This window comes from Alligator mississippiensis, chromosome 2 (assembly GCF_030867095.1).
Source record: "Alligator mississippiensis isolate rAllMis1 chromosome 2, rAllMis1, whole genome shotgun sequence".
Taxonomy (NCBI): domain Eukaryota; kingdom Metazoa; phylum Chordata; order Crocodylia; family Alligatoridae; genus Alligator; species Alligator mississippiensis.
In genome coordinates, this window is record NC_081825.1 from 10,255,680 (window position 1) to 10,271,061 (window position 15,382).

General features: G+C 40.9%; 1 protein-coding gene across 9 annotated transcripts in view; it reads left to right on the forward strand.

The window, feature by feature from the left end:
• The window catches only part of CTNNA2 (catenin alpha 2), an 884,847-nt gene that overhangs the window by 822,997 nt on the left and 46,468 nt on the right, over window positions 1-15,382 (forward strand). For all 9 annotated transcript variants that reach the window (XM_059721437.1, XM_059721436.1, XM_059721434.1 and 6 more), the window contains 3 exons: window positions 3,460-3,573; window positions 9,906-10,087; window positions 14,922-15,027. In XM_059721437.1, the coding sequence (XP_059577420.1) occupies window positions 3,460-3,573; window positions 9,906-10,087; window positions 14,922-15,027 (402 nt within the window). The remainder of the gene's footprint in view (window positions 1-3,459; window positions 3,574-9,905; window positions 10,088-14,921; window positions 15,028-15,382) is intronic.

The window sequence follows — 15,382 nt, forward strand, 5'->3', positions numbered from 1 at the left end:
ATCCAGGCAGTCAGCATGTACCCTTTTGGTGACTGTGAATATCAAGAATGACTTATCTATTCTTTCAGTTTCTATGACATTTCTATGAATTTCAGTAACCTAGTTAGATCTCTCCCCCCTTAGTTCCATGCTGAATGGACTTTGGCTTGGAAACTGTCCTGTATGGGAAAAAAAGAAAGATTGTTGTAGGGGTTATTTGGTCCATGCAGCCATAAGTTCAAATCCTCGTGGAATTGAGTCCTTTATTCTTCCAATTTATATAATTTATGTCCCAGACTTTATTTTGTTGTCTTAGAGACTAGCTTCTAAAAAGCCAGGTCCTGTCTGCTGTGCATGGGCATTAAAGATTCTATGATACGCTTCATAAGACCTGGCCTCTGGAATGGAAATGCTTTGAAAGTAATGGTAACTCTGATATAAAAAATGGCTTACATTCCTTTACTCTGTCTCCAAGCAAACTGAAAAGCTAATTCTCATTCAGTTGCATCCCTAAGGAGACAGGCTGGGGGAAAGTAGTGCTGCTATAGTAAATAATAGCTTGGCGAACCGAGATAGGATTTTGTTAGTCCCAAATTTTCGGAAGTATTGAAGTGTTTGAGTGATGTTGCAGCTGTCATGGTCCAGGGATTCTACGAGAGGCCAGGATTTTTGGCGGGTAATATCTTTTACTGGACCAACTGCATGATTGGCATAAAGTCAGACATGCTTTCAAATGCAAGGTAGTCTTCATCTGGGGTGACCTGGTCCAGTAAAAGATAACACCACCCCCAAAAATGCTTGCGTCTTGCAGAAGTACATCTGCACCTTTTGCACCTGCATGAATTTGCATGTATGCACTTGGGTATCTTCAGAAATGCTTGTTTAAAAGGTAGGAATTAAACCATGCAATAGCTGCTGTGGGTCTTAATTCAGGAAAGGAAACTATTCCAGCAGCAAATGAGGACATTTAATTCCTGTGAAAATCAGTCGTAGAAAACTAGGTGGATGTGTAAATCCAGTGTGGGGTTAAGTATGATTTGTGCCAAAAGCAGACGTATACTTATTCCTCAAGCATGACTCTTAACGTGTCCCTCGTTTTGTACAATTCAGTCTGTTAAGCTGAACACCTAACCCAGATGTGCGGTTGTCTGTCTTCAAATGACTGGTGGTTTATAAGACAGCAAATGTCAAACACTGAAGGAACAGCTGTGCTTTGTTTTAGAAGGTTTTCCTGGGAATAAACCGTGTAAATGCAGAGCTGTCTGCCTCGTTCACAGGCTACCTCTGTTTATGTCATTTGTACCTAATCTTTTGAATGTTATCCCTGGCAGTTCTCTCAAGGCTAGGTTGTAACAGCCTTCACTCGGCTGCTTAGGGAAGTAATGAGACACCATTATTACCCCGTTGTGGTTTACCAGCCCCCAGAACAAGGGGTGAGCGGGTGAAGAAATGGTCCCTGGCACAGATGTGCATCCCTACTTTGCTCCTAGAGAAGAGCCTCTCTGCACCACCACTGCCATAATGAGGACAGTTTTTTTTAAAGTCACCTCTAGCCCTTGCGCAGTTAAGCATGGGGAATAAAGTGCTTAAAGAAAAGTGGACAACCAGATATGGGGATGTTTTAATGATAGGTAGCAGTCAGCAGCTTTCCCGGTGTTAGAAGAGAGAAGACAATCTAATTTTTTTCACCTCCACTTTCTCTCTTGTCTAACCTGTTATATGCACTATTTGTATATGTATCCCTTCAGTGATTCTGCCCGAGTTTCATTACCATACTGTCATACTTTGTTATTTTTCCCTTCAGTGCTCAGTGTCAAAACAGGCATTTAACTCGCACTGTTTGAGCCAAATGAAGATGGCTCAGTTTTCCCTTCTACCTCAAGTGCATATAACCATGTAACCCATAAAGCAGCTGATGTTTCCTGTATAGACAGTGACATGCACTTTATGTTGAAAATCAAGCTCCGCTCTAAATAGAGTCAAAGGGCTCTCAACTTTAAGTTTGAGGGTTTGGACCAGTTCCTAGAGAACAAGCATCCACAAAGCAAAACTGTAACGACAAGTGGCAATCGTTATCACCTCTGCTTCTGACAGTGCCCGCAAGCAAGGTATGTGAATACAGACACTTTCTCCCATAGAAAAAGGCTGTCCAGAGGAAGGTTGAGGCATTTGAATGGGGCCATGAGGAGTTTTTATATTGCTCACGTCTGCATGTCTTTGTTCTTTCTCACCATCATTGTGGTTGTCACTGTTAGCTGTTGTCTTACAGTAATGCTGGGTCACTAACTAGGAGCCTATCATAGTTTCATAGTAGGTAGGGTCAGAAGAGACCCTCGCAGATCATCAAGTCCAGCTCCCTGCCATGGCAGGAAAAATTACTGGGGTCAGTACTTAGACGTTATGCAAACACTGAACAAAAGTGCAGCCCCCTCCCTAGGGCGCTTGTGGTTTGAATGGATTTTATCTCTCTATTGTGAACCATGTCATATTAAACATGTTATTAAATACTGATATTGTCAGCCTAATAATATAGTGATATATAGTCATTAATGGTTTGGGGTTGGGTTTTTTTGGGGGGGAGGGGGGGGTTAATATCCAGTGCAGACATGTGAAGATAATACATTAATAAATAGCATGCTTAGTCGCCACCAATCTAACTCAATGCCAACATGAACTGAACATATGCAACTGTAATGTGACCTCATCGGCTGTTTCACAGAATCCCCCAAAGTCACCATGGCACTTCTACCCAGCTGTACCCAGTATTAATTCCCTACCAAGAGAGAAACGTTGGGCCTTGCAACATACTTTGAACCTTGTGACCAACCTGGGAAAGAGACAACTTCCAGAAACCTGGAGCAAAATTGAGGTTTCTTTCTGTATCCAGCTGGGCAGCATACGCTTTATACTTGCTTTAAAAACAGCTGACAACATAATTTACATTTTCTTGCAGGGGGAATCTCCCGTTGTCTTTGGGGACAGCTCTTTTTTGTCTTATTTTGTATTTTATATTTGCCTGTTGGTTACTTTTTCTGAGATACTTACTTTCTATCTTAAGGATTGTGCAGTGGTTCAAGCAATATAACAGCATTGGTCTCCTTGTATAGACTAGAGTCGTATTATTTTGAAATATAGCATTCCTGTTGCAAATGCAGCCAAAGAATATTCGTTCTTGAAACGGCATTCATCACGCTAACAGAGTTAAGAAAAATCGCAGCAAGGTGATGATGAATGCCATTTGTAAAAGAAACCATAGTTGAAACAAGTTAATTTTTAGGATGATTCAATTTCAGATCCTGACTGCCTAGGCAGACAAGTTAATTTAAAAGAAAAAAGAAACAGCATTGCCTGGGCAGGTAGTCGATGAAATAAGAACTTACTGTACATCGGAGTTTGTCTTTATCCTTTATAAGCCTGTCACATCATACTCTTTCTTTCTCTCTCTCTCTTTCCTTGCACTTTCTCTTTCTTTCTTTCCAGACCCCCGAAGAGTTAGAAGATGATTCAGACTTTGAACAGGAAGATTACGATGTCCGCAGCCGAACGAGTGTTCAGACTGAAGATGACCAGCTTATTGCTGGGCAGAGTGCAAGGGTGAGCATAAAATCCAAGTACTCCGTTTACTCTGTATCTAGCTCCAAATGCAAAGTTATGCCTCTGAAAGCAGATTTAGTGATTTGAAATCTTCAGGGTCATGTCAGAAAGTCTGGGAGGCAATTTTGTTTTGCAGGCTTCAAAATTTAAAGACATTTCGTGTTCATCATAGTACGAAAGTGCCGGGTTTATTAAATGGTTCTACCAGGATTCTGTGATATCTTGCATCAACCATTCACTCAAAAGCCAACCCCAGAGCAGGAGGCAATGCATACATAGAATATACTGTAGCTGTGAGAGCGTTCAGTAAATTAAAAAAAAAATCCTTTAGGGCACAAAGTGTAGTGCCAAGAGAAGTCTTACATTAGTCATGTTTCCCTGCGTGCTGAGTTGTCGGAGAGAGCTGGTTAAGGTGCTGAGTAGTCCCTATAATTTAAGTATAATTGAAGACATTTGCTACTGAGTCAATGCAATTTTACCAGTGTAATTATATCATGATAGAATAGAGGCATTGTGATTTGTGACCTTAACTTATGCATGGGGATTGCACATTAAGCTGGCAAGGTGCTTCAAGGGTCAGAGATGCCGGAGAAATGAAGTTTGTTGACCGTCCAGATTATGTCAATCTCTGATTAATGTTTACCTTGTGCTAAGTAGGCTGCTCAACTCAGATCAGACAGCAACAGGATACCATGTTGCTAGCAATCGACAACGTGAAAATATATTTGACTTCCAAGCCGGTTACAAATCACACACTCGCCCTCACCCCCTCATCCTTCTCCCTTTCATTCTGCTACTGAAGTAGTGGAGAGATGCTGTGAAAATCTGAGACATCCCTGTAGTTTTTCATGAATATTGTGTGCACCTCGGGGTCTTTGTTTTGGATGGGATGCATGATATTTAGCCTCAGATTAAAAGTTGACTGTTATGGTCACCGAGGTGGAAAGACAATTCACTGGCCTCCTAAGGAAAATCTAAGTCCGTATTTGGGGTTGATCCTCACTGCCAAGCATTTGCATTTTCACACCTGCATTTTGCATATTGGCTTCCAGGAGAGCACACAAATACCAACAGACTCTCCCATGCCTGAAGAAGGGTGTTTGTGCCTGAAAGCTTGCAAAGAACAATTTTTCCAACTATTTAGTTGGTCTAATAAAAGATATCACATCTACCCAAAGAGCTTTGTCAGTCAGTATTTGTGAAGAGGTGACTCCCAACTCCAGCCATGGTGACATACCTATTTTGTCAGGATAACTACCTCATCAAAAGATACCCAATGAATAAAAGGACCTGTTATGCAGACTTGGAAGAGGAATGGTACACTGTAGGTGCCACAAATTTACTGTCAGAAACTATAGCAAGCAGACTGTACTTTGGTCACAAGGGGAGATATAGGGCCAGCTACAGAAGACCTTACAGATGTAGGCTCAGAGGAGATGTAGTATCCTCCCTATGAGTCTGAGAAAGCTGTATAAGAAAGACAGAATATGCATAGATCTCTGATTTGTTTTAAATCCCTTTCTTCAGGTGCAGTGAACAGTTTAGCAAAAAACCCCAAAAAACATACTTTGTTTCAGGGATGCTGCTTCTGTGTCACTGCATATTATTACTGTCCACAGGCTCCCAAAGAGAATTCTTGTAAGCACCTAGTCCATTGACCCAGCAGGATATCATGTCTAATAACCAGAATGGGCAAAACTGGGAATAACCCAGTTTGGACAAGTCAGAGCACAAAATCCCATTTCAGGGGCTTGCCCCTTGGAAAGGGACTGGAAAATTATGCCAGAAGGGGCAGGTGCCCCAGGAACCATCATAAATGTGTCTTGGAGGTATTTTAATCCTTTAACGCACAGGAAAGAACCCTTAATGTATGGAGAAAGACTGCTGACTGAAATAAACACAAGTGTAAAATGTTCCTGATGAAGCTCAGTTCATTCATATTCCGCTTTTAATCTTCTCTTGCCTAAATCTGGGACTATGGCATCACACGGTTCTTTCAGTAATCAAAATGAGACTAAAAAAAGACGAGATTATAAATAAACACCTAAGTAGGGACAAGAGCATTTTTTTAAGTACTCGTTCCAGCTATAGGGGCTGACGAATCTGAAACCCAGTGGTTGCTGCTGCTGTTGAACCTATAGCCCTTAGCTCCACTGTGCTAGGCACTAAAATACAAGTTAACCCCCTCCCCAAACAAAAAAAGGTCCTGCCCCAAAGAGAATACGATGGGAGTGGAGGGGGCAAAATAAGGCCTACAGACTGGATCCAGCCCACAGAGGGATGTTGACCAGTACACAACTGTGCTCCATGTCCCAGCAACCCCAGTACAAGTGGTTCCTTCTGGCTGCCACTTCCGGATCCAGTGCCACTGCCCAGGCACCCACACCCACACTGGACAGGGCGTGCAGTTGGGTGGCTGGGATGGGGCCATGGCCAGCAGGGAGCTGCATGGAGCGAATGGGCTGGTCGGGCCAGGGAGACCCCAGGATTTTGGGACAGTGACAGAGCAGTGCCGGGGCTTGGGCCAAGTCACAATCCACTGCCCACACACCCCTCTCACCCTAGATGCAGGCCTTCACCCTAGATGCAGCTCCCTGCCCCGCTACAGAGCCTGCTAACGTGGCTCCCTGCTGGTCTCCATGAAGACCCTGAGATCTTGGAGCTGCAACAGTGCGGGGCCGGGGAAGAGCTGCAATGCACATCCCGCACAGACTTAGGGGGTGGATCCCTGCTGTGCCCTGGCCCCAAGCCCACACTGTCACCACCATGGAATCCCTCTGTGGGCCATATTTTGCCACCCCTGGATTATAGTCTAAGGGTGCCTGTAGATATGTGGGACGTCTGCTCTGCCGTACTGTAATTACAACGCATCAGAGCAGACTTGATTAACTGAGTTTGCTAGAGCGCGCCTCAGCATCTCATGTATTCAGTGTCCCCGCACTTCAGAATGGCAGTGGGGACACTTTAACTAAAGCTTATTGAACGAGCTTTAGTTAAAGAGCACCTGATGCTCTTTTGAACCATGGGATGCTAAATACATGAGATGTTGCAGGCTCTTTAATTAGAGCAGCTCCTGAGAGCTGCTCTAATTAAAGCCACCCCCTCCATCTCCAGAAAGTGTGTAAATAGCTGACCATAGATGTCCCTCTCAGCCCTCTGCCTATATATCCCTGCTCCATAAAAGCTATTAGCATTTGACTGGAAATGAAACTTAAATACATGAACTTTATTTGCTAGTAGATAGAGCTCTGGAAGAATGCAAGAGCAATGGAAATAGTTTTAAAGTTATAAAATACTGGTGTTGATGTGTGTGCTAGTTCTTCTCAATCTCTTATATGGCACCAGATATCAACTTCGTAATCTATGAGCCACTGGCTGGTATTATTGCTCAATTTGCAGATTCCATCTGCCTCATCTGGGCATTTGCAAAGATTGCAGCTTCTGATTAAGTGCTGCTCTGTTGCTGGGTTGTTGGTTGAAGCCATGTTGGTCTAAGGACATAAGCAGGCAAGGTTATTTGGGTAGATGTGATATCTTTTATTAGAGCAGCTGAGTAGTTGGGACAATGTTCTTTGCAAGCTTTTGGGTGCAGTCACCCATCTTCAGTCATAGGAAGTCTATGCTGGCCTGAGACTCCAAGGAATGATCCCGCCTCACTTTTAACTTCTCTCATTCCTTGGAGACTCAGACCAGCAGAGACTCCCTATGCCTCATGAAGGGTGGCTGCACCCAAAAGCTTGCTAAGAATTTTTTTTCCAACTACTCAGTTGGTCTAATAAAGAATATTGCATCTACTTAGAGAACCTGGCCTGTTCTATTTGTTGGACACCTCATTCACATAGGGGATCCAAGATCCAAGATGTGGATCTTGTGAAGTGTTGTTTTGAAGTGTCTTTATCCAGATCTCAGTCTGTTTAGCTTGACCCATGGTTGTCTGTCAAGCTTGTGCCCAATGGGGGCCTCATTTGGTGTTGGTATAAAATGCTGTATGAATAGATCTGACCTTTCCCAGCAGTTGGCTCACTCCATTGCTGTCCTTAGGTTTGGTTCAGTATCCTCAGTCTCTTCCAGGAGCTTCTGGGCTCCATGTATAAATGGTTTATGACTCTTAGCCCTCCATCCATTTGGGTCCTCAGTTAACAGTTGATGGAGCAGGTGATTTTTGTCATCTCTTGCTTCTGTTGGCAGTAATGATGTTAAGGTCTGTCTTCTTGTAGCACTTGATCAAATGTCCAAGAGTACAGGAAGTACATCTGTGTGCGCGTGTGAGTTGTACAGCCTGTTAAGAGTCTCAGTGCACTGTTAAGTACAGTGTCAAACTTTTTAGTATGACAACTTGTGGACCATACAGGAGCACGATATTCTACTGGGTTATATATTATTGCAAGTGTGGTGGTTCTGAGCACTTTGAAGGTGGCACCCCATGTCATGCTGGCTGAACATCTTAAGGCAAGTACCCGTGCACAGGCTTTACTGCTCACTAGTTAAACTGCCATAAATGACAGAAACCACACTGAAGTAATGCAGATTGGCCTTAATATCTTTCTGGTCATACAGAACTTTAATGTCACATGCCTCCTCTAATTAGTTTAAATTAATTCTTCTGTTCTAGTGTGAGATATATATTTATATTTATATTATTTATTAATTTGACTTACATTGCATTTTTCGGTGGAAAGACTAATGTGTTAACATTTGAAACTGCTGAGTTACATTGATAAGTCCTAATTAAAACTCATGTGTTGAATTTTAATTTGATTAACTTGCAAATTCCTCATTTTCTGATCTACTGTTTATAGATAACCTTTTTTAATTTCAGTTTTGGAAAAGGTCAATTATGAATTTTTAAAAGCCAAGAGCAGTTTAAGAATATGTAGAGAAAGACTTCAGCTGATTGAAAGTGACATAAACAAGAAAAAATGTAATGACACTTAAATATATGTCACACCCCATTAAATACATAATGTGGGCTTCAGAACCCTGAAGCCAAGTAGTATCTCAGCTTGGAAATCATTGTTGGAAGTGGCCAATTGATCTTCAGAAGCAATTATTATAATTTTGCAATTTTTTGTAACTTTATTTTTGCTTTGTTGATAATGTCGCGGCAAATTAGAATCAACCTGTTTAGTGCCATTTTGCATATCATCCCAAAACCAATTAAACCACTAAACATTATTGAAAGGTATGTTCCTTTCTGTTTATATTAAGCGTATTCCCCCACACATCATTGCTTATTTCCATGTTGGAGTCAGAGAAAGCTGCATCGGATCTGGCTAATGGCGCGGCTGAGAGAGATGTGAATGATAGCCAGGACGTGATAGCACTCTTTCAAATATTTGAAAGGCTGCCATAAAGAAGACTGAGAAACATAGTTCTCCCTTGCCACAGGGGCTGGGGACTTGAAACTGCATCACAGAAGATTAGATCTAAATCCCTGGAAAAAATGCCGTCACTGTAAGACTTATCGGCCACTGGAATACTTTGCCTAAGAAGGCTGTGGCTTCTTCTTTGGCAGTTTTCAAGTGGAAGCTGAATTTGTCTGTGATGGGTTAGGAATAGCACATCCTGTATTTTTGCTGGAAGTTGACTAGATGGTCCTTTCCAACCTTCCAATTATACCACTGAAAATTAGCAAACCTCTAGGTCTACGGGTTCGGTTTCCTTTTGTTCTGTCTAAAGGTTAAGCAGCGATGACAATTCCTGTCTTTCCATTTGACTGTAGTGGCTTCTGCCGACTCTCTTATCACATTCTGGTTTCATAGGTGTACAGTCTTTAAATATCCAGAGGCTTAACAGAACTATAAAAAGGCCTTTATTCTAGAAATAGCTGATGTATCGAAACCCAGTTTTGGACCAAGGTCTTACCTGCATATTCTTTTATTTGAAAACATTTTAATAATGAGAATTTCTTCCAGTAAAATGTTCACTGAAGACCATCGCTAATAGGCAGCCTGCTTTAAGAGACCATCCTGAAGCTTGCCCTGAAGCTTCCACTTCAGTTTTCCTTGAAACTGATGGTAGGTAACCTGATCCACTTAAGAGTTTTCCTTGTTGGGGCCAGACCCTCAGGGTAAACCGGTATAATTCAGCTGTGAAATGAGTGGAGTTATTGTGATGTACATCAATGGAGGATCTGCTGCTACATCTTGTAGAGCTGGGATGGCTCCTTGTCTACCACGTTGTATGGAGTTAGGGATTTGTGAAATGTATTTGGTGTTATATGACAGGGACGGTCCTTCCAGGGAAGCTATGTCTATGAGCCAGGGTTCTGAGGAACTCAAATAGCATCTCGCTTCTGTTGTTAATGTGCGCTTTCTTTACGTTTCACCCAGGCTATCATGGCTCAACTCCCCCAGGAGGAGAAGGCCAAGATTGCAGAGCAGGTAGAGATATTCCATCAAGAAAAAAGTAAACTGGATGCTGAGGTGGCTAAGTGGGATGACAGTGGCAATGACATCATTGTCTTGGCAAAGCAGATGTGCATGATTATGATGGAAATGACAGATTTTACCAGGTAAGGACCAAAGACTTTGTGCAGAGGGCTTCTTCCCAAACATTTATTTTTATGTTGATGAATTTTTGGACGACTGAGTGTATTTACTGTGTTTAGGTAATGTATCTAGTTCAGTCCTCATGCTGTATCTATAATCTCTGCGCCATTATTTTGACATAAAGGTGCTCTGCATTGTTGTTTAAAAAGCATTCACCATTAAGGTCCTGATGTTGCAAAGCATTTACGCGTAAGCTTAACTTGGCACACGTGGCTAGTTCCAGTGAAATCAGTGGCAGAGGCATTTTATTACTCACTAGCAAGCCAAAACATAAAACTAACATTTTTTTTATAGCTCAGTCTCCTTAACAATGTGTTTCTTTTGGGGCAGAAAGCCAGTTAAAGTACAGATACAACTGAACTAGCCACTTCATATTAAATATGTCATCTTTAGTTTCAACACAAGTGGCACAGCAATGATACTTGCGGCCACAGACTCTCAAAAGCTATTTCAAATGGTATTGGTCTAGGTGAATGTATCTCCTCGCACTCTCACAATTTATGTTAATAAAAAATAACGACAGAACTTCCATTTTGAAGACTAAATTTTTACAACCCTCCCCCTCTACCCAGCCCCCCCCCCAACCAAACACTATCGTTTTAGCTAGTATTCACCTTCATCAGGACTTGTCAGTGAGCACGACTCTTTTTCTTTCTTTAATTTCCATCTCCTCTCTCCAAAGTCACCTTACTCATTTCTAATTACAGTGCATCAAAAAGTAATTCATTAATGATACCATTTAAACAAATTCTAGCCTTTACGTCAGTGGCTTACTGTCATACAAGTTTTTGAATACAAATTTTGTTTAAATCCAGGCACATTGTTAATCACACCAGGGAGACGGTGTTATATGGGTCTTTGAATTACACATTACCATGATCAATTAAAGCCAATATATCCATTTTTCTTACTAATAAAGCTTTGAAAAGCAGAAATGGCATTAATCAAATGATGATGAAATACGACTGGATAAAAATCATCACATTTTTCTTGTGGTATGTAAAAACCAGGCATCCAGTTATTTGTTTAGTTGAATCTTCTGTCACGTTTCTTATTCTGTCTTAGCTGTTGATATGCTTTCGTGACTAGAGCTTTCCCCCCAAATTCAGTAGCAATGATTGCTGCATCAAGTCTTTTCTGTATACATTTGTGTGCACATACTCTTATTCAATGTATAACATGAATATATATGCATACACCTGACTTATTTGCATTCACAATCACAAGTATTTTCACTTATGAATTAAGTATGTATAGGTCTTTGAACGTCTGACCTATGACAGTTAGCCTTCACTTCAAAAAGTTATCATCATACAACTTTCTGAATAAATAAAGATCATAAACATTTTTTTTTTAGTCCAGATTTCTCACTTAACTGTCCTAAAACAGAATGAAAAATAGTTTTCTTGCTTCATCTTTGCTTAGCGGTAGCATTCACCAGTGTTGTCTACCTAATGCTTGGCATAAATCATCATAGTGCAACCTCCTCCAGTGAAGGCCCCTGTGGAGAGGAGATCTGGCCAGAATCTGGGATTGGATTGTTCTTGGTCAATACTTACCTTTTAGTATCTGTGTCCATATTGTATCATCATAAATCTCTGGCCAGTAAGTGCTGTAGCGATTAATCCTACTTTTAGAAAATGAATTACTGATGCAGTGCTCCAGTTCTTGCAGGCTTGGGGACTACGTGGTCCACCAGATCCTTCCCAGGGCTGGTCATTTGAATATTTTTTGCCACATGACTGCAACTCTGAAAAAAAAAATGTAATCTAAGTCTTCCCTTTCATTTTCCTGAGGCAGAAGAATCATCTTCTGGGTATCCTTTCCCAACTGTATGTCCAGAACCCTTGCCTAAGGTTTGTGGCAGGAAAGAAAAATCTCTTTCTGCCATACTTCAGAAGCATGGAAAGAATATTCCTTTGTACTTGCATCTCTGTCCATTTGGCCCTGAAGCAGAGTAAAAGTGCAGGGGAAAAGGGTGTTATCTTAGTAACTTCTGCAATGGACTGGAATATGAATGTTTCTTTACAATTTGCTGGGCTAGTTTTGAATACATTATTATGCTTCAAGTTGCAAGTCTGGTAATCAGATTTTTCTGGCATCAAAAGAACAGAAATAATGTGAGACTGAGAGCAACCTTACTGTCATGTTTGAGGTAAATTAAAAATAAAAAATTCAAAGTGGACCTTTCTGTCTCTATCTGCATTAGATTTAATAAAAACGCCTTTAATATATTCCATTAAAATCAAAACTAAACAAAACCCTTCATACCTCCTTGGTCTACAGTGACCTCAGCAATGTTAAAATAGAATAACTTCCCAAATATGTGCAGCGTGTGACAGTCAGATGTGCGGATCTGTTGATATAATGGATAGAAAAGCATATGAGGTTGGTGTTAAGGTTCTTAGGGTCCAAGTCTGATGAAGATGTGATATATATTATGCTTTGGTATCCATTTGAGATGGAAATTAAATCTTACGGAATGTTCCATTGTGTTTTTCACAGCACTGTAGGTAATACGAAGATGAAAAAATGCCCATTTCCCCCCCTTACAGTCAAATTACCATACTTTCCATGTTCTTCATAGAGAGAACGTATTCTGCTGCAATGTTACTTATCTGTAAATGTTGGTTGTGTGTGCAGATGCACACTAAAGTTGTATTTTATTGCTGGAGCAATAGCAATTAAAACAGCTGTCATAATGCCAATTTATTGTCCAGACAGTTTGAATTTTATAATCTGAGTGATAGTATTTATTCACATTATAAGTTGCTATTTATTTCTGGTTGTTCATAAACAGTCTTATGACTCGGTGGATGCCATTTTTAATTACCCTTTGACTCAAGCAAGCTTTTGGCAAGTTTATAACAATAAGACATGTACAGTGTTGTTCAGGTACAGCATACACAGTATTTAAAAAGGAGAAAAATAAGGTTTCTAGGGTAAGGTAATGTCTTTTATTGAATGGATGCATGTAGTTGAGACAGATAAGAAAATGATCAGGTTTCAAACAGTCACAATCCAAGCTAAATAAACTTTGCTTCTCTCATATCCCTGGAACATCACAGCTACAACACCTCTCTTACATGTTAGATGTTGGAATCTGCTACATAAAATGGAAACATCTCAATGTGAAGAAAAAAGAAAGCAAACTAAACAATCCACCTACTTTGAAAGTGTATACGCAGGAAATCTAATTTTTACTTACTTTGGGCTTTTTCCCCCAGATATGAGGATAGCTACATGAAGCTGGAAGGCATGCCTGTTATTTCTCTCAGCTATTAAAATTTGTCCAATAAATACAGTTATCTTTAAAATCATGGCTTCTCTCGTATCTCTGGTCCTCACATACCATACCCACGTGCTTTCTCAAACCTGACAGATGTTGCTGCTAATGTTTCATTTGAGCTCGGGGGTCAATAAAAGCCCTAAGAATATAAAGTGAAACAAAGCATAAAATCACCTGATTTTCCATCAGAAGGATGAGGAGTTGTGTTTTAGGGCACAGACACAAGTGCGACTCCCCGCTGCAACGGAGAATGCTTTGCAGGAAGCACTCTGAGTTGCAACGACCCCACGGACCCATCAGAAGTTCATTCTTGGTTCTTAAGGGAGGGGAATCTTGCTGCTGGCTGGGAGTCTGCAGCCGATTTCCCCTAGCAATGGCTCCTTCTCCAGCCAGCCCAATGCCAGCCCATGCTGTTTGCAGACTGGGAGGGGGGAAAGGGAGCAGAAGGAGCTAGTTCTAGGGGGTCCCCAGCTGGCACTGGAGGGTGAGGTGGAGGAAACCCTCTCCACGCTCTAGTGGGGGCTGAGACTGAACTCCCTCAGCTTCCTTTTGCCCCCTGCCGTTCTGAAAAGAGCTTGGAGGCTGGGAGGCAGCGCACGCACAAGTTACAGAAGACGCTCTGTTTTGAAACATCTTTATATGACCCCTCATGTAATGAGAGTTCAGATTTTTGCCCAGTCCGCCATTTTTAACTGGTCTGCAGCCATGCACTTGTGTTTGGTCATGGCTATAAATCACTTTCTGTGGCCAGATCAGGCGAAAATTGTCACTTCTGTCTGCACCCTTATATATAGCTTGAATGCAAACATACAAAAGTACCTGTTCCCTTGAAACTGAGGGATGTTCACGAACATTATTGAACCTTTTTTAATAAATTTGATATGAGTTTGAGTCAGAAATAAAATGAGGGAAGTCTGCATTGGCTCAGATGCTTTCCTTCCTTTTGTATACGTTTTGGTAAATGTATTTATTAGAATGTGCGTTTCTTACAACATCTTACAAATACCAAAAGAGATAGACCAGTAGTAAGGATAAAGAGAAATCAAGCAAGATTTAAGCATAGAAGGATTACGCTTCAAGTAGTTTAGCTGTTTTTTGTCAGAAATCTAAGGAAAGAGATTTTCTAACGTGACATTCCTGCACTTGGCAGACTTAGTGTTAAGCACTGGTCTGGGAATAACATAATTTAAGAAAAAAGTTTTGGATTTGAGCTGGGCCCGCTTCTTAATGAGCACTTAAAAATGCACATACTATTAAACGTTGTTCATGTGCTGGAAGGCACTATCAAACTAAACTGCTAGTGAGGCATTTTATATGTGAAAGGAAATACAGCAGACCCATTTCTTAATCAAGCCGTACTATAATAAGTAGTTAAAAGGTGAAGTTGCAGTAAATTAGGTAGGCATTCCTAGTACAGTTCTAAAAAATCAAATACTGAGCTAGGACACTAAAACTGTTTGCTTTCATGATTTAATTAGATTGCAGCATAATTATATTGTATTTTACAGAGGTAAAGGCCCATTGAAGAATACATCTGATGTCATTAATGCAGCCAAGAAGATTGCAGAAGCAGGCTCTAGGATGGACAAATTGGCACGAGCTGTAGCTGATCAGGTAATGTTGTAAACAAATAAAAAATTAATATGACTCAAGACAATCAGTGGCACTTTGCAGGGGAAGTATCAAAACATTTTTTGTTGCCAAAGGATTTTTTGCACGAAGTCCCTTGCTAAGTAATCTGATCTAGAGATGGTAAGCAGGCTGTTTCTACAGAAACAGGCAGCTTGGTAAAATCTTTGTCAATTGAGTGAGACTGATATTACACCCTTTAATTCACTGGTTGAGAAGTTAAAACTATTAAATAATAGCAGAATCAGCTCTCATGGATGAGAATACCATGCAAAGCAGAAATAGACCAACCTCCAAACTGTTAACTCTTCCTAAAATCAGATAACATACACTCTCCTCA